Here is a 24137-nt window from a genome sequence, read left to right on the forward strand (position 1 = left end):
CGCCGTAAAAGAGGAACGATAACGTATCGGTCGTAACGCGTTAAATGAAATGACCCGCTCGGTCTGCCGAGAAGGGCTTATGTTCCAGGAAATATGAATGGCGCGGATAGGCATGCTCGTTACTTCTCCGCGTCGGGACGGGCTGGGACGGGCCGGGGCCTCTCGGCGTCTCTTCCTTCTCGGTCCGTTCAGCTCGTGCGCGAATATGTATCGTGGCGGGCAAGTTGCACGCGTCTCTGCATGCGTGCCGGCCCACGCACAGAGACGGAGGCACCGGCGTCTAGATATATGACGCGACAATGAATCAGAACCGGAACCTTCGGCATTCCCGAGGGCCGTATTCTGCGCGGAACAAGGTCCTGTCTACGCACCGGCGAACTTCGAAACGCGCCACCGCGTCACCGAACCCATTAATTCTTAATAATAAGCTCCATTAACGCGTCGAACGCCCAGCGAGATTCACTCGCCTGGAACCGACGAATAGAAATCATAGCGAGTTTTTTCACGCTTTCTGCTTTCACGCTGAAACCGAACCTTCTCGTTGTTAATTATGTGTACCTACTTGCTGTGAAAGAACTGCATTGGTTGTTTATGATCCCAAGAACTGTGATTTAACGAATCTTTCGTTACTCGAGCATTCATCGTCTATACAATTAACAATTTTTACTTTACAACGTTTCAACGAGTCCTTGATTGCAAGTATACATTGGGACTGCTAAAAATAATCGTACGTCAACCTTTCCGGAGCAATTTTAATGGTTGAACCCTATAATTTCGCGTCCTTAAGGATTCAAAGAAATTTGTATACGTAACGACGAACGAACTCGTTCTAATCCGAGTCCGAACGCGTCCGTGTGTACTCGTGTCGCATAGAAGTCGTTCGTTTCTCCGACGAGCTGCAGGCATTCTCGAATCGTTGCTCCTGTTAGCAGTTTTCATCGCATGTAATAGCGGTAGGAGAATATAATATAAATAAAGGCGACATGCAGCGCAGCCCGAAGCTTCGCGTGCTCGGAGCTCCGATCTAATCCGCTCGAATCGAATTAGAGGCAACGAAGACTTCATTCTCCGTTTCCGGCGTGGACGCGAGAGGAGCAAGGTACGGGTACGACGGTTGCATCTCGTCAATTAGCGTAATTCGAATTAAGCATGTCCCGCGGTGCGATCAAGGATCGCGATCGGCCGTATCGAAGAGAGGGCAGCGGCCAGGAACGGTCGACTAGATCGGTGCTAATACGCTCTTGGGCAGCCGTACGATCGAGATATCGATCGACTTTATCGAGTTCGAGGCACGCCGACTCGGCCGAGCGCACACCCGCGGCAGAAATCGATGGCATTCATTGCGTAACGAGCCACTTACCGCAAATCAAACTAATAGCCAATAAAGTACACCGTCTAAAATCGTGTTCGCGCGCAGCCCAGCCGCACCTGGATCCATCTGGGGGACTCTTTAATCGGATACCTCGATCGGCCTTTTTAATGGAACAATTCCTCGCTCGTTCACCGGACCCACGCATCTCGAGAAAATTTACATCCGACGACGCAGACTCTCCACCATGTATCAAAAGATTTTTATGATAAAATTACACCTAACGTTTATTTCGATTCCCGCAAAATGTAATCGTTCGCGATGTTTGTACAATTCGAAACGTCCGCGTACACCAAACTTTCCCTATAAATAATCCACGACTCGCGAATCAAAGAGTACGTATTAGACGCCAAAGTCTATCGATCCATAGGGCGTTTCGAAGGTAATTGCTCGGTATGGCTGCATACCCGTTAGAAAACGCAATATCATAGACCATTCTTTCGTTACAGACGAGTCAGATAGGATCTCCTCTAGGTTGTGCTCCCATAATTCAATTCTCCGATCTCCCACAGGTTTCGTGCGAACCTCCGCGCCTCGTAATCGCGCCGCATTTTCTTCGATGTACATGCTGGATACATAATGCGAGAGCGTGCGCGCCCGCAGTCATCCTGCGGAACGCAAACACAGAAAGGGAAAAAAGTAATGCAAAAGAATCGATCGGATCTCGCGTAGATTACATGCGCGTTCGAACCGACCGTGTCCAATCGTTCGTGCGTACGCGGTAGTTTAAAATTTCTTTTTCAATTTTTCAAAAGACCATTTAAAAATATACGCGTCAAGTATTAACGATAATTACATTCATAAATTAAAGTAACGCTTTAACGCGTTAACAGCCTCCATTTTTTTTTTTACCAGCGCTAGCAGTTACGACACAACTTGTCATTTTGTTTTTTTTTCACGATTAAATATCGAGTTCTTTAACGCATACTGATTTATATTCTTCGGCCAACCGTCCATTAACTATCCATTATTTACTCGTAGGTGTCGTCCACGCATTCCACACGCTTGTTTTATATTTTTTCCATGCATTCCCTACAAGACGTCGGACCGCACAAACTTTCTAGCGGTAAATCTTGTATAACGTTATTGCTCGCGGCATAAATTCAATTTTATCCCAAGAAAGTACCGATAAAAGTTGCTTTTACTATAAAATAAGGATCGGTAGTCGATCGGGCACACGGTACTCTCCTTGTCTCTGTTAATTGATTCGTTGTTGCGCCAGGTGATTTTCTATTAATGAACCAATCGTCTCGGACGGGTCAGTAGCTGCGTTACGAAAAGGTGGAAAAACGGGGGCGCCGGTGTTGGAGTAAACCGGACTGTGCTCGGTAATATAGTGAAAACGAGGTCTTAACGACCTCGACGTTAAGTCGGCCCGTCGTGTCTTCTTCCCTTCCTCCGCGTTCTCTTGTTCTAGCACGATTGTCGGTAGTGTCAAAGATCCTCGACCCGGGGAACAAGAGGTTCGGGTTAAATGGAGAATTAACGTCGAGCCGCTTAGACGAAGAGAGAAGCAGCTGAAAAGGAGGTAGTCCCGGAGAACCGATGACTAGAAATCGAGATCGTGCTGTTCGTCGTCGAGGCTTCCGTTGGCCTCCTATTCTCTTGTCCTCGAAATCAAACAATTTCCGCTGTTTCGCTTGAAAATATTCGCACAAAGGTTATTTAAATCTTCTAGCCGTTCTCGCTGATTTTCCATTTCGAGATGGGCGTTGTTCGGTTAACGATAAAACAATACGGGCAAAAACCTCGCGTGTCTCGACCGTGTCGATACGAAATCGTCGATTCGAGCTCGAGAATCATCGGGATAACTGACAATTATACGCTGGGATCGTTCTTTCGTCGATGGTTCAGTCGCGTCATAAGAGTAGTTGATTCTCGTAAAACGCGATCTCAATTAATGAGGATTGCGCGTTTGCACGGAATTAATGCCGCGCCTCGGCGGTCTCTTCTGTTTCTCCGATTCGTTCGGCCCGATAGCGCTTAATCGGAGTCGATAAAACATTCTTCCTCGAGAAAATCTTGACCCGGCGATACCAACATTTATCTCAATGAATACGCGTATATATCTTAATTAATATTTTCCCTCGTCGTTCCGCGACGGCCGCCTTGTACCGAGTACTTGCAACAACTTCAAATATACTAATACGCTTGTTCGATAACCGATCTGCTTAGTATCCATATTACGGAACTTGTACTTACGTGTTACATTTTCGTAACAGTATTAAAATTAAAATAGAGCAGGACGCTTGTCGCGCCTAATTATCATCTGGCCAACGTTGTGCAAAATGTTTAATCCGATGGCACCGTCGGGCTCTTCTAATCGCATCGCGGGACCATTGTTTCGTTACTAGGAAATATAAAAGCGAATGTAGCAACGGTTTCGCGCCGTAGATTTCGATCTGGTTGCGAACACGTCTCTCGTGCGTGCTCTGCGCGCCGCTCGGACATCTGTACATGCATTATCTCGAGCGTCCAGCGATCAGGATTAAATCATCGCCGGTGAAAACTATCCGATCGGCGTAGCTGGTGTTTGTTCCGAAAGGATAGACTGCTTCGCGGAACGAAAGTCGGCAGGTCGAGAACGAGAGTCTGTTTCAAAGGAAAGTTAAAAGTCAAAGGGCCGCCGAGTAATGACTGAACGCGAGACCGACTGACCGACTGTCCATGGACTCTTTGACCGGGGAAAAAAGAGAAAACACCGTCTTATCGAACGTACTAAATCTGACTGTAATTGGGACAACGATGTTCCCTCGAGTCACCGTGCTTTCTCGTTATCTAGGTCTAGCGAATTTAGCCCCGAGGACAATGTTTATCGTCTCGAACAACGATCGAAAATTATATTCGGAAAACACGCAAATGTAACGAAACGATCGTCGACGGGTACGTAATATTAATTATTTCGAATAATTGGATCGCATCGGAGAAGAAAACGAGCGGGCTACCACGCTTCCTCGACCGCTCAACGTTTAACGAGCAACGCGAAGGGAATTAGAGTCGACGAAAGAAAATTTGCCACGAATTTAATTGCAATCATTATCGCGGGTACATGTTTCCTTGACAGTTAACGATCCCGGTATAGGAAGCTGTCGGTGATTGCAAGCGTTTTCTTTTCTCTCCACGAGCGTCATGGAAACGACAGCCGTTATCCTCCATGGTACGTCGTCCGCGGATTAACGACAGCGTTTTACGAAATCCAATAAAACATCGCGTTTGCAAATCGTTGACTCGAATTTCCTCGGCGTGTTTACATTCCGATAACGCGGCTAACGTTACGACTCGTTTAATTATGCATACGCGTACGAATCGTGCAAGAAATACCATTAACATTACGGAGGTATTCTGGTCTAAACTTTAAACGCGATTTTCTCGAAATCACATTTTTTCAAACAATTGCCCTGATATCTCAAGTTCTAGTTGAATATGGTTTAAACCATCGTGCGAACGACGAGCCGCGCGTACAGATTTCTAAGTGGTAGCATTAGGGGTACAAGCAATGGACGGGTCTGCGTTGCATTTGCTGGAATAATCTCACGATGTATCGCCGAGGATCTTGGCGCTGGCAAAAGGCAGCGGTTAATTACAGCGGAAAAAAGGCGAGATAATTAGGATGATAATCAAACGCGTCAAAACTTCAGCTGTTCGCGGGTCCCGTGTATCCCCGTACAAGCTTGCAATTCTTTTTTTCTCTCCCCCGTGTTTCCTGTACGTATTTACATCCAGTCGATCTATTCCCAGCGGAAGACCTAGCGTCTTCTAGGAAGGATCAAGGACAGGCGGAACGAGCGATCGAAAGAATGTCACGGTCGAAACGCTTCTGAGACCTCCTCTCGACTTTTTTGTAATCAACAACACTTCTTTTTCTGCGAAATCCGTGGCCCGGGAATGACCAGGATGTCGTATAATTCCTTCGTCCTGCGGACGCGTAGGGATGCAAAAAGAAGAACGCACGAATAAAGAAACCGAGAATGGAGTCTGTCTCTCGTAAAGAACCCAACGGATGAGCGAACACCCCCGTCGCGAATTTTCATATACGCAATTAGCATCTTTTCTGGCTCGTCCTTTCCAATTCGGACAATGACGAAACTCCCGCTGCGAACAGTCTCATTCGCGGGGTAAAAACCAATATGGATTTTAAATAAACAAAAGCACGAAACCGTGGAAAGGATTGTCGAAAGGATACCTAGTTCCTCCGACCGTGATACATGGACGTATTTGAAATCGATTATAGCCATTCGCGTTGTCGGCTCACGATTTCGAAACAGATTTGTGAGCGAATCTGGCGATAAAAATATCGGTTACATCGATAACGTAACTCTATCGAGTTAACGTACGCGCTAAGACGATATCTTTAAACAATTCCGAGCAAATATTGACATCTTGGATGATTTTCTGTCGCGCGAGAGTCGATCGTTGTCGGACTCGCGTTCCTCGACGACGATTCAGGGTTTCGGAATGCGCGCAGCCCGGGAGAAGCCTCCAGGCCAATGAGCCTCGTAAAAGTGACTTTCGAACCGTCGGTGGAATTTTGATCGTTCGACCGAACCATAGAATTCAAAATCAACCACTTAATACAAAAGAGACATTGAGCGTTGCGTGCAACGTTAGCTCGAACGATGCAAGGTCGAAAGAGAATAAAAACTCATTCCGACAGGTAGTTTAAACTTGTTGGTAGCTGGAGGGGAACAAGATCGCTCGCGGGCTAATTCAGGATATTCGGCTAGCATGGTCCGTCACCTTCCATCTTGAATGTTATTCGATGGAAAGAAAACGATCGTCGCACCGGCAGGATTTCCCCGTGTCTCGCGAAGGAGAGAGTCGAAAGATCCGAGCGTCGATGCACCGCGATTTAACTAGATGCACCGGCAGATCCCTATCTTGCGAGCAGTTGCAACAGCTATGCTCAACAACGCCTCTGGAACCTCTCTCTTTCGACTGCCTCGACCAAAGGGGAGCGAGGAGGAGTCGTTAAGGGCTGCGTACGTTGGCAAGTTTTGCAGCGCTAACGCGTTCGACGAGATCCATCTCCATCCTCCTCTTCTCCCGCGAAATTAATGGCGCCTCGCGTACCTTCGCGGACGAATACGAAAAAAAAAACAGGAAAATACGACGGAACCGAGAACGTGCGAGTCGTCGAAGGTTAGCTATACGGCTGCGAGAAGGAAAGGGGGGTACGACGAAAGTCCTGTCGTCGTTAAGAGTTAAGAGTCGCTCGAATTACGAACATTTGGCAATGTCCACTTTTACTGGCCCGGGCTTAAAGTTGTCCGTTGCTGTGTCTGTGTGCGTGACGCAGAGCGAACAAACGTACAAAAGCTACTTGGGTGGGTCGACGGTCAAAAACCGCGTCGTTAAAGCCGTGCAATTTCGTCGAATTAAGAATCGCGCCGCTCCACCGAGACGACGAAACTTAATGGCCATGTCTGCGCCGTTACGCAGCGCTTCGCTTCGGTATACGTACATACATACGTACTCACGGATTTTGCGTCCAGAATGTTCGCCTCTTTCGGAGAGAGTACAATTTGCTCGAATTATGAACACGTTGACCGCCGGTATTATATTGTATCGCGTTCGGTGAAAGCTGCTGATTTTACGACGGTCCTCCGCTGCCATTCGACGCGTTCTTTTTCATTATAAACAAGCCGCGCGGACGATAAATACTTTTTCACCACAAAAAATGCCCATCGCCAATGTGTTCCTTGTAATTTCTTTAAAAATCGAAACCTCGAAATCGATGGACATTGATTGCCTGCGACACCTTTTAACCCTTTCTCTATCGAGTCTGTTGTTCGCAGGAGACCTAGACCCTAATAGATTTATATACAAAGATGCGAAAGACATTTGTTGTATAATTAAGAAATCCGAAGAAACGATGTGCGTTGATGGAGGAAACTGCTGTCCAGAAATGTAATGTAGTTCTTGTAGATTCGAGGTCAGGAACGAAAGGAAATATTATTGAATTTTGCACGCGAACGAATAGTCGAAGAATCGTAAGAAACCTTACGATGTCGATTAAGTCTTAACCTACTATAAAGTCAAGTAAATACGAGACATTGCGAGAATCCTACATGGTCGTTGATTTTTGTTGTTTGCTTGAGATTACGCGTCGATGCGAGCGCGTCACGGACGCGACGAAGGTAACGGACGCGACTGGACATTTCGACGTACAGAAAATAAAATTAATAAGATGGCGCGCTAGATAATCACGCGTGTGGATTACGCGAAACTCGCGAGTACAAGCGCAGGAGTAAAAACATCACCACCGGACTAAAAACTGGTATTACGTTACGATGCAATTATGTAATCAGGTTGAGGCACGTACACCGTGACGTTTAATCGCGTTTAATTAAAATCTATCGAGGGAACAGGTACTGCTGGCCGCATTGCTGCTGTAATTCCCGACTAATTACTTCCTATAGCAGCCTAATATCGAAAATTTCCGTTATCCTGATCGAGATCACCACTTTCGGTGTTAATTTTGGTACTGAAAAGTCCGCACCCGAGCGTTTCGTTGTTCATAATGGAATCGAACGATTTAAAGATCACGGCGAACTGTTCGCTTGCCGCGTGTTTACTAGCATTCTCGAACACGCGGAGTGGCTTTAACCTCAAATTCCTACCGGTTACTCTACTAGAACCACCGATCGTATCGTAATTGGCGAAAGAGACACTTGGTGCTCGTGCATCGTTAATTGGTAGACTGTACAGACTCGCAATTATAAAGTAAACACAGCCTATCGAACGGAATTCTATTTCCACGAAACTGCTGCAACGAAACCGTTTCTATAATTTAGTCCGTTAACGATAAGAAATGAATCGGCGCACGAGGCGTATAAACTCACCTCTTTCATACCGTCGAGCCTACCGAGACTTTTGGTGCCTCGAAGCGGCGGAAAGGCGGCGTCGTGCCATCCGGCGTTGCACATCTGCATTTGCTCGGACTGCACGTTCAGAGCCCGCGCTCTGCTTTTGCTTTTGCGTTTGTCCAGCAGATGTTTAGCCCTGGACTTCCTAACGGGCGCTGCCGCATCGTCCTCCGGGTCGCTCTGCACCTCCCAACGAGACGGGGATTTGAAGCGACGTCGAGGACTCGTCGGCGAGGTCACCGGTGAGGTGAGCCTCTGAACGAGGGTCCCGAACATGGTCATCATTCGACCTGGTTCAACACCGCGAACGACCGATACTTCACTCCGACATCGACATCGTATCTTTTACTTCGCCTCGTCTGTCAAAGCACCTTCCTCTCATGCCAACTTGCTCTCGTGTTTCGTCGAGCACACTGTCACTCGAACCTCGACGCGAAATCCACAGGTGGTTCCCGGTGCACACTTACTTCCGGTAGAAATACACTGTGTGTCGAGCAGCGAAATCGACAACGGTCGCGGAACCGCGTTTCCCTCGTGACTCGAACGCGATGACAAAGGAACGCCCGCGTTATCGTAGCGCAAGCGGTTAGAAAGCAACGCTAAAAATCGCTCACTATATCACTACGTCGAAGATAAGATTCGAAAATGCTAAGCCCACGGTGTACTTGGTTCGTTGGCACGGTCGTTTTTCGTGCATACGAGCAAACGTGAAAATACCGTTTCTAGTTAGGTTCGCGGCACGTTTAACCGATCGAGCGGAGAAAAGCAGTGGCCTACGGGAAGCGACGTGTCAGGGGCTCCGGATCGACTCGAACCAGGTACAGGTATTTGCCTTCGGGCGTGCTGCGCTCTCTCGCAAACACGCTGGAGCTACGCCGCGCCGCGCCGCGCTGTGCCGCAGCGTTTAATAAAGCGGTAGTTTACGTGCACCGTTTTTCTTCGCCTCGCGTTCGATTTCGGCTCGATCGCGGGCGGCCTTCCCTCGACCGAGAACGCGACGCGGAACAACTCGCCGGTTTCTTTCGAAACGAGATAACAACACGGGATACGTCCGACGATCGTGAAACGCGACGGCGACGCAAGCGACACGAACTCCGCTCGCTAGCTACGTGCGGAATCGAACTGGTCGCGCGGAGACTGCGTCTGCCGACCGGTTGGCCTCGCTCCTACGAAAATTACCGAGTATGGACGAACCCGCACGAAGCGGATCGGAGTTTCACGATCTATGACGAGCAGTCGCGAGACCGAGTCACCGGTTACCATGGCGATCGGGCCATATTCCCCTTTGGGTCTTATGCATCGTTCGTTCCTCTTTCGGGAAACGAGCGACCGAGAAAGGGTGAGGTTTCCCGATACCCTTTCTGCATCTCTTTCCTCTCTATTTTCAACATATTTCCTACTATTTGACTCACGATTATTATTATCGTTTCGTTTATACGTTCGCGGGTCCTACGCAGCCGAAACCGAGTACGATGGAACGCGGAATGTTTCGCGAGCCGCGAAAAAGTTTGCTAACCGGTACTCGATCCTATCGCAAGTAAACATCTTTTCTTTCGTTTCATCGAATCGTCGACGAGCAAATAATCGTCGTCCCGAACCCGATGATCGATTTTCCTGAATTTTCAACGATTCCAGTATCGGATGCAGCGCGCTGGATGCACCGCAGGGTGCATCGTACTCTATTTGCAGCCGGCGGAACGTGTCCCGTCGTAACGGTCTCCGCCACGATAAAAGCAATTGATAATGCCTGACCCCGGAATGAATTCCTGTTTCTAGGCGTCAACCGGCTAATTAATGGCACGATGACTGGTTCTCGGTTGCTTCGCGGTGATATTCTCGCATGTCGGACACGATAAATGGGGAGTAGTCGTGCGGAACACCGAGAGAAGATGCCGGAGTGTCGTGAAACGGCAGGTTCCGCCAAGTCGAAAAATGCTCATTGGACAAAAAGTCCAACGGAAGGAAGATACCCAAGTTTAAATCGGATGCTGGAGTTAATTGCACGCTGCAAACTTCAGTCGATTTTCCTCGAATTTTGAAGGCGTTCGATCTTTCAATAGTGATCGACGATCGTCGATTCGCGGTCCTCTTTATTATTAAGAACTACGAAGCTCCGACAATCAACGAACCGGCGTAACGGAGTTCCTTATTACTCGAACGATATCGTTAAACCGGGAACTCGTCAAAACTTGAATTATTCCGGTGGCTATATACGGTCAGACGAGGCACTTGATTAATCATGCCGGGTACCCGCTTCGCAATTATTACGCAGACGCGTAATTAGTGCAAATCGTCCCATTCTTTCTCCCTGTCTCTCTTATTTTCTCCCCCAGGGAGACTCCGTGTGAATTGCGATTCATCCTGTGACAATTACGCGATCCACACTGTCACGGATCGAATTTTATACGAATTTTAATATCTAAAATTTGCGTATCGAATCTCTAAAGAGGAAGAATGCAGGAAAGCGAGAGCGAAAATATTGTCCGAGTTTCCTGATACGCAGGAATCTTTCTAGAGATCGCATTCTCGCCACAGAAGGCTTAAATTTCAAGACCGCGACAGGTGCAAAGGCTAAATAAATTCCAGCTATCGCGAAATCGCGTCGGTCGACGGTCGCGGTTATATTTTTCTCGCTCTCGTAGCCTCCGATTTATAGTCGCGATTGCAGAGCAACCGTGCGAGCTTTTTTTACTAACAAGTCGCTCGAAACGGAAACGTTTCTACCCATACTTTTAAAAGTTTCTATTTGCGAACAAAGCCCAACTCCGACCACAGGACAACGATTTCTAGATGAGCCTCGGAAGCGATCTATCGATCGATAGACGCGTTTCCTTCCGACGTTCGATTGGAGGCAACTCGGATGGGAAAGTGGTTTAGCTTAAGCAAAGTGTGCCGCATTCGTGTCGCCGATTTTGTTCGCGCGCTCGTACCGAGAGCTTTCTGGCTACGTGTGTACGTGCACGCTTTGGAGGGAAACGTTGCGTGCCGATTATACTGTCGGCCAGTGTGAGAAATATTATCCTTTGATCTCGGAGGTCCGTGCCGGTTTCACTCCAGCAAGAAATTAACGACTCCGAGGCCGCTGTTTCAGTACGAGCTGCCTTCAGAGATTATCACCCCTACGAGAGGCTGGCCGAGACGGAAGTGAGCGCGTGCCCCAGGAAGCGCTCGAGACGCGATTTGCGTCCGACATTGAAGCTCTACCCACATTATCGTCGTACGCGCATAAATATCTGCCCGTTTAGAGTTTCCGATAACACGCGAGGTCACCCTCTTCGGAGAACAAAACGATTTCACGCGGAAATCTCATCGCGATACGCGTCCTAAAATGCAACGAAATCAAAGATACGGCCCAGCATATTTTACAGTAATTGACATTGGCTGTAAAGGTACGGCTAGGTCGATAACTCTTTCTATGTACGCTGACACGGAGAGCCGGAGGAAAATTTACAAAAGAAATCGTAGAGAACAGAACGGTTAGAAACTCGGATAGAAGCGTTGGTAGGCGAGGCCCGCGTAAAAATCACGGACACAAGAAACGTAGATATTCGAAATAGTCGGCAGACAGAATGGTGATTTACAGCGTTTCACCGCGCGTGTGCCGCGGCTCCGCGTTCGGCACTCGGTTTCAAGTCGTCCTGTTTTAACAAGGTATGCGATCGAGAGTTAAGGCTGCGAACGAGATCGTTTCTTCGTGAAAGTCGCGAATGCACGCCAAAGTCCCGCCAGGAAATACTCCATTCCGCCGATCGGACGACGATAACGATCCGCTGGAGCGGTCTAATAACTCGCGATCTACGCTCCGTGGCCATCGTGCACGAGCACGGTTGCGTAAACGGGTTAATCGAGGGGTCAATGATGGAGAGGTATTAATAAATGGCTCGACAATGGGCGTGGAATTCGTCGGCTTCGGTGAAGCTTATTCTTTCAATTTCAGAAACGACCCACGATTGCCTCTCGTTTAACTTGGTACGCAAGAGAAAATAAGATTCGTCTGTTATTATTCACGGTTTCTACCGTAAAAATCCATTAATCGTTAAACACTGTTAATTAATTTCATCCGACGATAGCTAGAAATTAGTTCCGCCCCGAAGAAGTTTAAGACAGAGTTACCGATACCTTTGTTCGAGCAGCGGCTCGCACTCGTAAATTACGGAATAATGAAAATCTCGCGTGTCGTGCGAATACTGTCCGGCGGTTCTGGTCTCGCGCATCGCGGGCTTAGCAGAGCGTCAAATTAAGCAAGTTCGATCGCGTAAGTCCGTTGTAAGTTGACGCGTTATCTTCCGGACCCGCCTCGCCAAGGCTGTTTTCCTCGAAAGGCGAGCTGGTCCTCCTGCCAGCAGGAGTCTTGACCTCGCGCAACGTTTCCGCGTGCTACGCGCACGAGCTCACCTACTACACACGCTGCGATTCCACATTTCGAGCCCCCTCCCACTCTCCACCCACATTTCGTTGACTCGTTTTTTCCCAAACGCTCGAGAACGTCCGCTCGCGATTTTTCTCTCGGCCGACTCGTAAATTCCGCCCCAAGACTTTTATAACGCGACCGGGCCGTGGCCACCGACGTTATTTATGTAATTGTAGGAAGGATTAACGCGCCTGTCGTAATAAATACAATCACAGCAACGGTGGTATTTAGACACTGGGATGATAATATCTTAATTTATGCCTCGTAGACCGCCCCATTATCTCATTGACGGGTCTTCCGTCGAGAGACGGGCCTATCCTTTTGCTAGGATGCCGCGCGACCTCAACGTAACGTTTCCGCGTGCTCGATCAAAAGTCTTCGATAGAGGTGTGCGAGATGGACGTACTGTCTACGACTCGGGAAACGTCAATCGGCCGAATGGTGTTCGAAAATCCATGAAATTTGTCATCGAAGACGAATAGATTGGATAACTGAAACGTTTTGACCCCGGGTTTCTGCGTGCTCGATTGTTCCTCTTTCCCGCGTCGAGTGTGCGCATCCTCCAGGCTCGACAATGCTTCCAGTGGTCTCGAACGTTCTTTTTTCGTCGGTCCACTAAGGTCGCGCCACTTAACGGTCCACGGCATATTGCGTCGGTCGTTTCGTGCGTATACGCGGAGATTCGAATGAGTATTAACCCTTCGAACGTGGCGCGAAATTACGCTATTCTCTTCGCGCGGCCCCGGCCCCAGCCGCCGAGAATGTAGCACGTCACGGCGGCGCGAGCTGTTATACCGTGCAGCGATTTATTAAGAAATTCTTTCTTTTCGATTCGCCTTCCGTTGCTATATTTATCACGAACGAAAGATTCAAACGGATCGTTGTTCGTTCGATTAATTTTAAAGCATTCGTCTAAACAGAGGTCTACGTTTCGTACAGCTATTAAATATTTTGGCAAACCTCGCCCAATGTTTTATTTTACTTGTATCGAAGGGTAATTTCTTCGATACAATACGAAAGGAATGCGATAAAAGGTGAGTGCTGGTGGGTAGCAGAGAAGTATGAGTCGGTACACGGTACCGACGACGACCCTGAAGGGTTAAAGTCGGGGCGCGCGAGGTATCCGCATGCCTTCGGTAAACCGGCCGACAGAAAGAGAAGATTCCGGCGAAAAAGAGAGAGTGCGTGCGACAATGGGGCATAACGCGGAGGATAACGAGTGCGAGTTATGTCCCGTCATAATTTGCAATTTAGATTTCATTATCGTCCGCTGCCCCGGCTGATCCTGCTACTGCCAACGCTGTCGTTGTTACTATCGTTGGCTCGCCGCGTACGTGGCCTCCGCGCGACGCCACAAGAATAACTTTTCGCTAAAGTTGTCTCTCGTTCGTCTAGCAAAGGGAATACGCGACGACAATGGAGCCAGGTGCAAACTCTTGCAAGGATGAGATCAACGCTGTGCAAAACGTAGGTTACAATATTTCGGATCATTGTTTGTACCGTTTGATCGACACTGGCGTCGAGAAATCCAAAGGATGCCCGGCCTATTCCGCAAAAGTGGGCAAAAGTGTGCTAACGACGCGCAAACCGACCCGAAGCGCGCGTTTCCGCATTGCGTGCGAGCCTTTAGCGCGGAAAAACGCGCATCGGAACAGAGCGCGGTCCCGCGCGTACGCGAGCCGCTCGCTCGGAGTAATGATCCTGGTTAACGGTACCGCAAATTGGTGTAGTAAAGGGTTCGTAAAGTCCTTTATGGAAATGTCCAGTGCGATGTTGTTGGCTCAACCGAAGTACTGCAGCATCTGGTACGGAGTAAATGATGTGCTTCGCTCGTTTCAGTCATTAGACGTCTCTTTCGCCGTGACGGTACCGTGGACTTTTCTGCTCGAACCTTTCGTCTTTCGGAGACGGGATTTTTAGAACGAGGAAGAACACAGGACTTTCGAAGCGGTTCGACGTTAACATCGCGACCAAGATTTCTAAACTTTCCTCTCCTCGAAGACGTCTGCGTGGGATTTTGCTTTCGCGCGTAAACAAGAGAGTCCGCGATCGAGGGACGCGAGCGGGGATAAAAAAGAATCGAGGAGGCGGCAATCGTATCCCGACGTGTCTCCTAATTCGGGCCGAAGATGGGGGACATCTTTCGAGGTGCATCGGTGCAACGTCCTGCAGAAGATTCCTCCTGCCGGTACCTTACGCCGGGTTCCTTTGGACTGACTCACGTACCGGTCGTTCGAGCCCCTGTCCTCTTCGCCGCGCGTTCCTACTTTGTTCCACGAACACAGGGAGAACTCGCTTTTCGGAAGCAAAAACGAACGTGGGCGAAACGCTCCAAGGACATTCTCACAGATTCAGTTCCATCCTGGCGCGACAAGATCGCCTCTCTACCCCTATTTTTCTTTCCACCGCCGATTCGATCTCTTCGCCTCGCTGTTTAGACTCCGTGTTCTAACACACCGAGGCAGCGCTTGATGCGACTCGACGTTGCGTCGACAAAATGCCGTCTTTGTTCAGCACGCTAAACGATTCCGTTGGTTCGAAGTATGTATGTACCCTCTCCCTTGTCGTGCGTCGCTTTAACACAGCTAGAACGCCGCGCGACGTTTCGCCAGATTCTAACAGACGCAAAACGCCGTATCCCTCCAACCGAGTAATTGCAAGTTTTCGCTTTTCGTTTACGATGCAAAATCATCCAGTGAAATCGAAACATAAGTAGCACAGGACGAGGCGCTGGGAGTTGTTATCTTGATTTCGAGCAAAGACGCGTTCCTTAATATGTTGCGTCAATGAAATTGCTTAAACAAAATGCACGATCTGTGGTTTCCTAGCGAACGCATAACTTACACAGTGCACAAGGGATGCTAACGTATTACATATTCAAAATGCCTAAAACGAGAAAAACTAACTGTAAGCGCGAGTCGACTCTACTTTCGAACCAGTCGGCGAACCGGAAGACGCGGAAGGTGCGCGTTTCAAAGGACGAAAACAGAACGTACGATTACGCGGTTTCTTGGAAGGCAGACTGCCGCGCGGATTTCACGTGTACTTTATGACACGTTTCACCGTATACCTGTTACCCGGTGAGCCGAGCCAGGTGAGCGTGCAGGTAAACGTTTTAGCTGACACTTTCGTACGAAGGTCGGCTAGGCGACCTTACCGAGGTCGCACCGTGAAGAATTCGGTATGTGACTCGTTCCGCAAGATTTTTGCAGGTTAGTTTCTTCTCGACGCTTGATCGATCCACGGATTACACGCTATGCCGCTGGTACGAACACGTACGTATATCCGTAGAACAATCAAACGGATATAATAAATTAGCGCATGCGATAATTTCAAACAAATAACTTCCGCGAACCAATTAACGGGACTTACAGAAACTATAAATCGTAAGTTGACCAACGGTACGATAAACGAGCCAGCTAGTTGCGCCTCGAACGCAAAGAACAATCTCCGAGTAAACATAAATCTGTTCATTTTCTCGATCGGCATCGGCTACTACCGTGCTCTCGGCCCACTTTCAACGACCTTAAACGAACTAAAAGCCCGCTTAAAGGCTGCATGAATTTTTCTGACCCACTGTACCGCGGCGCGCGTCAAGGCGGCCGGCCACCTTGGCCGTCGGCTAGCTTTCCATCGGTGAAAGCTCGACTTTGCGAAACCCTGAACACGATACGCTCGTCCAGAAATCAACGAGACCGGTTAGAGAACTGTTCCTCGATAAACGTTGTCCGGACGTTGACGATCGATCGACGGGAAATTAGGGGAAGCTCGAATCCCGCGATCGCACGATTCCTCTCGTTTATCATTCGTCCGTCGTGTTTGCAAAATAACGCCTTTTCCACCGATTTAATTTTATTTCCGGTCGGCGGTGAAGTTACGAAAGACCATTTCGTCGCGCGAACAAATTTAATCCTTCTTTTGTTTCCATTTTGTAAACTTATTTATACGCGGTATTAAATTTATACGCAATCTGAATTGCAAAGTACCTAGAGGGATTCGTGCGCGTCACGGACGCCTCTTCGATGTCCTGGAAAAGTCATAAACCGAGGAGAAGGCTCATTTTACAACGCGTCCAGCGTCGTGTCCCGATCGTCGATAGGAGAAACCCGAGGGAAATCTCATTAAGCGGAATGTTCGCGAACGATAACGGCGTCGTTAATGGCTCATCGACGATAATTGACGGCCCGAACCGGGAATTCTCTTTTTGCGTGGAACAATGACACCGTAACTTCGATGTCGTTTACGTGGCCGTTCGTTAAAGGGAAAAAGGTTCGTGCCGAACTCTCGAAGAAATCGAGGGCAGCCCGTAGCTTTCCCCGCAACGACCAAACAACGAAGCGCTGACAAGAAATTTTTCACCAAGCGAACGCCAAATCAATTCGTTCCGAAGTTGTACAGGGTATTTTAGAGCCGCAAAGAAATGTCACGACAGCAAAACTAAACGCATGTAATTTAGAAATAGTAGTAATAGAAAACGATAACGTTATAAAGCGTGTGTCGTTTACGAAACGTCTATGAGACTCGGTAAACTATGAATGCAAGCAGCGATAAGGGGCGCGGCGTGATAAGAGGAGCGAGGAGTTTAGTCGGGTGTCTTAGGAAATACGACTTGGCGTGGCGCGTAGCGTGTGTGTACCGTGAGATTTCTGATATTTTTAATAACAATCTCGAGGCTGCTATCTACCGACAGGATCCGAAAGAAATTGCGGTAACGGAGTCGGTTCGGTACCGCTAGAAACAGTCGATGCCAATCTGGGAAACCTCTGGCGTGGTTGCGGCGAAATCATGATTGCGAGCCTCGCGCATTCACGATTACGAACCGAAGACAATATTTCCCCTAGACGGAACAATAAAGCGTTAACGACATCGTAACAACTTCCTGGTCGGCGACGCTGCTATCCAAAACAATTTCTAATTTCTCGTTCGACGATCGTCGTGAAATATTTCTAACAGGGTTCGAAAGAGACCTAAGCAATGCGCATCAGGGTCGGCCTCTATGGAAATCTTGGACGAATCTCGTTCGAGACCGCTTCGTTCTTTGATCACGTTACGGGCCGATCCGAGCGTACCCTTCGTTAGGATTCTTCCACCAATGAACAGGTTTCTCGGTCTATCTATGGTCGACCACGGGAAAATAGGTCGAAGCTGAATAAGAAATAAGTGGAAGCACAGTTAGAGAAATCTAGTCAGAAAAACTGGAGTGCCCGACGTGTTCTTGACACGAAGTTGTTCGTTTCAAGGCTTTTTACCGAATCTTTTCATCGAAAATGAAAACAACGGACCGAGTAGTCGCTAAATGTAAACAAGATGTCAGTCAATTTAACGTATTCCAGACGACGATTAACGAAATACAGATGTTGTTGGACGAACGACGACATGTCGCGTAATACTTCAACGTCGATTATCGTTCGATTTCTCGCTGTCGTTTCGATTGGCTTTCAGTTTTGCCTTTTGTAAGACACGCATTGGGTGGTCAAGCGAAGATCGTGCACGACCGATTGAAGAAGGCGTGGAGATTTCACCGCAACGTTCTTTTTCTCGCGGGTTGTCCTCCGAAACCGGTGGTCGTCCAGTGCAAGATTTCGTTACTGTTATTACGTTAATAACAATCCGGTCCATGGAATAATTGGATTGCCGAAAAAAGAAATTAACTCTTTTGACGAGCTCGCCAGCTGCTGTCCCTTTTACCCGATCCATGTAGAAACTCAGCTGAATAAATACGCACGGTTCTGCGGTTTCCGCGTGCTTTGGGGCGCATCTATACGACGTTAGTTACGCGACTCCGCACGCATAAGAGTAATTAAGTGGGGACCTCGTAAACGTCAAGAGTGAAACTGTCGTTTCCCGGCGGGTGTTGCGAGTTCAAACGATCTAGGAAATTGGATTAAGTTTAAATGTGTTCCGTGACCGCTTCGGTGTCCACGGAAGATAAGGGACGCACGGTTATCGTGCATCTACTTTCCGCGTTACGCTCCTGAGTGTACTCAACGAGATATACAGGGTGTCCGGTAAACGGTGCTACATACTTTGACTTCTCAATGATTCCAGAACCTGTAGTATAAACGTTCCTCTCTATTTCGCTCACTGTCAGTGTTTCTCTCACTTTCGCTTCCAACGCGATCAGAGATAACGGTCAGCAATTCCCGGAATAGTTGACACGAGACACGTCGATCAATTTGCCACAGCGCATTTTCTTTCTTTCATTTCGTGACGCGAAAATCAAGTATCGATTATGAACTTTTGACCATGGGAGGTTCGTCAAGATCGAACGAATTCTTTGGTCGATTTATATCGCGATTAACGATCGACCTAATCTGTCGAGCATCGAGAATCTCTCTTCCATGCTATCGCCACGAACTCCGTTTGGAAACTTTCACGCGGAGACATTGGCAACCAGTATCGTTCGATTATCATCGGACCCTCGATGATTCATCTTGGATTAATCGTCGTCTAACTTTGAACGAATGCAATCGCGAGGAAATTGAATCGATCGATACAACCTGCGATCTCGTACATGATTTGTACCGAATCCCTTATCGGCTCTATGCATCTACCATTAAAGATGTCCTCGATATTTGTTCGAATTATAGTGTGAAATCCAAAATCCAATCTGCTAAGGAATGATTTATCGCGGACACTCGTCCAAGTATTATCTAAACGTTCACGGGTAAACCTGTAAGACTTGTATCTATTAATAAGCGTACAGGAAGCGTTTACTTCGTATGCATACGCGGTGATGTTCCTTTTGCCTCGATTCAACGATGGCTCGTTCTCAAACAAAGTTTCGCTTTTATCGTTGTGTTTCAACCTCAGAAAAGAGATTACTGTGAGAATACCGAGAGTACTTGCTACATTATTATCAAGAAAAACCTTAGGTTGGCAAATACTGTTTTACATTTACTGATAGTAGTAAATAATGCTGGTCCACAATATTTTAGGAACGATTATAAAAGCTAAGCTGCTCATTTGCCAAGGTACTATTTCGCAATAGAAGTCGGATTCACGCAGCAGTCGCTCTGATACTGTATAATAGACGTCACTTTCTAACAGACAATGCTAACGTTATAATTTCGCATGGGATTTAGGTACCAGGAACAGACGGAACGAACGGAGTAACAATCTGGGAGGTAGGTTAGAGAAACGGATACCTCGATGGTGCAATTACTCGGACGGTACTTGTCGAAAAGGCCCAAGATACGGTAACGCATAGGCGAGCCCTCGAACCGCGGCCGTTGTAGGAATTCGTTGTTGCAACGGATCGATATCTCGATCCTCTCTCGCGGATCAAACCGCCGCGAGTTTGAGTTTAACGCCCTGCATGTAGGCTACTTTGCAGTTCCGCCGTGCACGACGGTGAAAGTGCATACAGGCGTGCGAGCTTACGAGCGTGTGTCGTGTGTACACACGCACACACACACGCAGCATATACACCAGCGGCATTTGCTCATTCCGTCCACGCGCATCCGCGTGTCGCGCGTCTCTCGGATGCTCGTGTGTTCTCGCGTGTGCGAGTCGAAGGAAAAGAATTTTCCCCGAGGAGCTTCGAAGAGAATACGTTCGCTGAAATATTTACATAACACTCGGAATATACGCGGGGTCACGCGTTCCCAGGAGCAAGACCGGGAATTTATATCGACGAGTTTAGAGAGACGTTCCGTTCCGTCTCACAATGGGCCAGGAGACTCCTGAAATCTGGCCAAATGGTTGAACGAGGAAATATCTAAAGTTTCTCTGATTTCTCTTACTTCCGATTTATCATAACCTGTCATAACACTTTGTGCAATGATAGATCGAGTGTCAGGAAGTTCTTTAGAAAGTATACTTTGATGTTGGTATGCTCAAATTTGCTCCTTTTGCAGTCTGGATGAATGTAGCTCGATTCAACGAAAACTCTCTGCGAGAGTTCAAAGTCCTTAAGGTTCCATTCCTCGGATCGTTGCATAGATCATGCTACAGAGAAATCAAACGACATGTTTTGTCAATAATTCAGCGCGTGCCTCGAGTTACAAGTTCGATGTTTTATTCATGAAATTCGTGGCATCTTTTTGTAATTACGCTAGCATGTATCGCATAGACGTTTCGATTTTCGATGGAAAATTCGATTCGATAACAAACTCGTCAACATTTCCCATCGAGATGTTTTCAGCCGCTATCCGGCGCGTGTTCCTCTTCCTCGCGAATGTGCTACAATTGTATGCACCTTTCGAAGTCGTCCTCTCGATAATAAGTAACTTTCATTGCCTCCCCCGACGGTAGTCTTCTAGCGAGAGTAACACATGTCTGCCTATAACTTGCCTCGTAAACGGTAAACAGGTACAGCGTACGACGTTAATGACCGGAGCCTGTTTCCACTCGATAATTCCACCCTAATGAAACGTTCGTTTTTATGGAACAGAGTAGGAAGGAGCTCTAGGAGCTGAATAACTCGATGGGCAGAACAGTACACAGGTAGTTGGATCATTTTCAGCTCGCGGTGCATCTGTCACGCTAATCCCCTTTCCTATTTTACTATGTGCTTGTCCTCGATCCATCGACAAAAATATTTAACGAGAACAACGCTATCCGCGTATTCTCTTCCCCAGTCGATCCTCGTCCCCGACCAGAATCTTCGATACGGGCACGGGATTGGCTTATTATTCCAGGTGGTGCACCGATGCTGCGGCAATTCCCTGTACTTGCGGCGCACGCAAACCATGCGTGACATCCGGTCTCTACCCTCGCGTCTAACATCACATTGTATTTTACTAAAAGGATCGCGGTCCTTGTTCGAGGATCTTCAACGTCCGAACGCTGTATTACAATGCCACGTAATCGTGCCCAGGAAATATTTCCCATCGAAACGTGATGGTTGTCGATTATCCCGCGAGTAATTAACGATGCTGCTACGCGTGTATCCACCCCTTTCGTAAATGCGGAGGAATTTTCTAGAGGTTGCGTATGGTTGCCTCTTAATTGCCTGTCGTACAGGGACAAATCTGACCGACCAACGCGACAAAAAATATAGGAACGATCGCGTCCAGATTGGCAACGAATTGTAACGTAGGATTTAACAAAAAATACTGCGCGTCGAGCAATTAATACGAGACACGAGGATGCGAGATAGAGTACGAGTAGGGAGTAGTTCCGAGAATGATCATCTTGACTTATATTTCCACGAAATTCCAGAGTTGTACGCGCATACATCGGGTAAGTATTTATATTCAGGCAAGAAAAGGCCTGCTCGGGGCCCGATTCGCGCTCGCGGTCGCTGCAAACGCGGCTTTTACACGTGTTACTTACGACGTGCCGCAAGTAACGACGTTACGCGTGTATACGCACCGGTCAGCCTTAAACCATAAAGGGGACGGTGATGCACGTGCGAGCGCCACGGTGTGTATAGTGCTTTACGACGCCAGAAGCTTTAACGACGGTGGCGCGCGCTTACACCGTCTGAATATTAAATATAAACGATATCGGTGGCTCGCTATGGGCCGTGTAATCGCCCACCGAGGCCCGGACGACCCACAAGGCCCAGCGTTCAAAATAATGGCCGTTATCCTTCCATACCCTCTAACGAAATCCTCGCCCCGAACGTAAAACGCATTCGACGCGCCGATTTAACCGATGTCTCTGTTCCCGCTACGGTTTTGGCCCATCTGTGGTGCTGGGACTTCCAATATGGTTCGATCTTATGGAATTGTCTTGCAAATCTTGGCAATCCTGATAGCGGAGGTCTTAAAATTGCCAATTTCTAGCATAATTATTAAGGAGAAATAAAGGAGACTGGCTACTTAAAAAGCTGGTATATTCGTTGCAATCGGAATACCGTTAAACAGTTTCTCTTAAGGAATTGTTAACCAATCGTAATTAAATAAGCGGAAGGATAATTCGCCAATTTATAATGATCGCGTTCGTAAATCACTGTTCGAGAATGCAATTAACTCGTCCGTCGAGATATCGGCGATAAGCGAGAGACACCGCCTCCCGAGAGACACCGAATTATTAGTAAAAGCGATATATTCTCGGTGCTATGGCTCGATTTCTCTGCGCGCGTAATTGCGATTAATTAACCGGTCGGACCGGAAACGCCGGAGGCTGGAAGGAAATGAAATTCGAAAGTAGATAGGATCCTGACGGACGGCGTGAGAATTGCGCAAAACCCTATGCATAATTAATTTCAGTGACGAAATTGGCAGGCACGCACGCGTTCGTGGCGAATCGTTCGTTTAAATCGAAACCACCCGGATTTCTCTGATTCGCGTCGCTACAACCAGTTAATTATACGCGAAACGTTTCTATTTGCTACGGAAATAGGCTAATAGAAAATTTGTCCGCGCGTTACACGCTCTTTCCAACAAGATGCGTACGAGATTAGTTGATTTTTCAACCTGCTCTCCAATATTTGTGCCGGATGTAAAAAACTGTCGTGTCTTGATCATCAGGAGAGGATACCATGCATCTGGATCGACGAAAAATCATTGTTCTATCCAGCCCCAAAGTTGCGCACCGATGGTTTCTTATAAAACCGTGGCCGTGCAATAATTCAAACATCATCGAGCCACAGAAGTCCAATTATTAATAATTACCTGTCTTTCGCATGGCGAAACGACAGCTAAATACTAGCTCGAAAGCGTTGCGTCGAATAACCGGCGATAAATTAACATCGCGACGATAATCGTCAGCTTTGACCGGCTTAAATGAAATAACTTTCCTTCGGCAAACGGACGTCCGTTATCGCTTCTGGAATAATTGTCGATAAATTTCCGTGGAGCCGTGGAGATGTGCATAAACGCGCCTACGTCTCTCCGTACGAAAGCCGACCAATCAAGATGCGTAGATAAGTCAGCGATTCGTACGTAATCACTGACGATTATCGGGGATTTATCCTCTCGCGGACTTGGCGAAATATCGCCGGCACGCAAAATGTGCAATTTAAAGAGGGGGGTGTTACGTGGAAATCGAAGGTCAATCTCTATAAATTTTAATTGTTACAACAAACGAGGACTATGGCAGGTAATCGGTTTCGTTTTTCAAAAATGATTGCAAATGTAAAAAATTGACGTAAATTATACAGGGTGTTCGGCCACACCTGGGAAAAATTTTAATGGGAGATTCTAGTGGCCAAAATAAGACGAAAATCAAGGATATTAATTTGCTGATTCAGGCTTCGTTAAAAAGTTATAGAAACATTTTCGGCCACAGAGTATATTTTCGGTAAAGAATTTTTTTCTCGAAACTGAGTAGGATTTCGGGGGTATGTTTGTTGACCAAAAATGCTTGTAATTGACCCCCACAACCGAAAATAATTTTTTTAGAATTAATTAAAAATTTTTTTTTTCGTCGAAAAATTTAGGCACCTACCCCCTGTCGATTTTTCTTAAAAATTCGTTTTTCATGTTTAGTAATTTTGGTTGACGCCCTATAGAAAAGTTGTCTAATACTTTTTTGTAGGTACCCATGAGCTATACTTCAGAAAAAAGTTTCATTGAAATATATTCACAATTGTGGGAGT

At 47.4% G+C, this 24137-nt stretch overlaps 1 protein-coding gene across 6 annotated transcripts in view; it reads right to left on the reverse strand.

The window, feature by feature from the left end:
- Positions 1–24137, reverse strand: part of LOC143344778 (uncharacterized) — a 125927-nt gene that overhangs the window by 56568 nt on the left and 45222 nt on the right. The window contains exon 1 of one of the 6 annotated variants that reach the window (XM_076771181.1): positions 8212–9279. The exons of the other annotated variants lie outside the window; for them this stretch is intronic. Coding sequence (XP_076627296.1) covers positions 8212–8520 — 309 coding nt within the window. The 5' untranslated portion in view covers positions 8521–9279. Of the gene's footprint in view, positions 1–8211; positions 9280–24137 lie in introns of those variants that run through there. 6 annotated transcript variants of the gene reach the window in all.

The sequence above is a fragment of the Colletes latitarsis genome, chromosome 8, assembly GCF_051014445.1.
Source record: "Colletes latitarsis isolate SP2378_abdomen chromosome 8, iyColLati1, whole genome shotgun sequence".
Classification (NCBI taxonomy): Eukaryota; Metazoa; Arthropoda; class Insecta; order Hymenoptera; family Colletidae; genus Colletes; species Colletes latitarsis.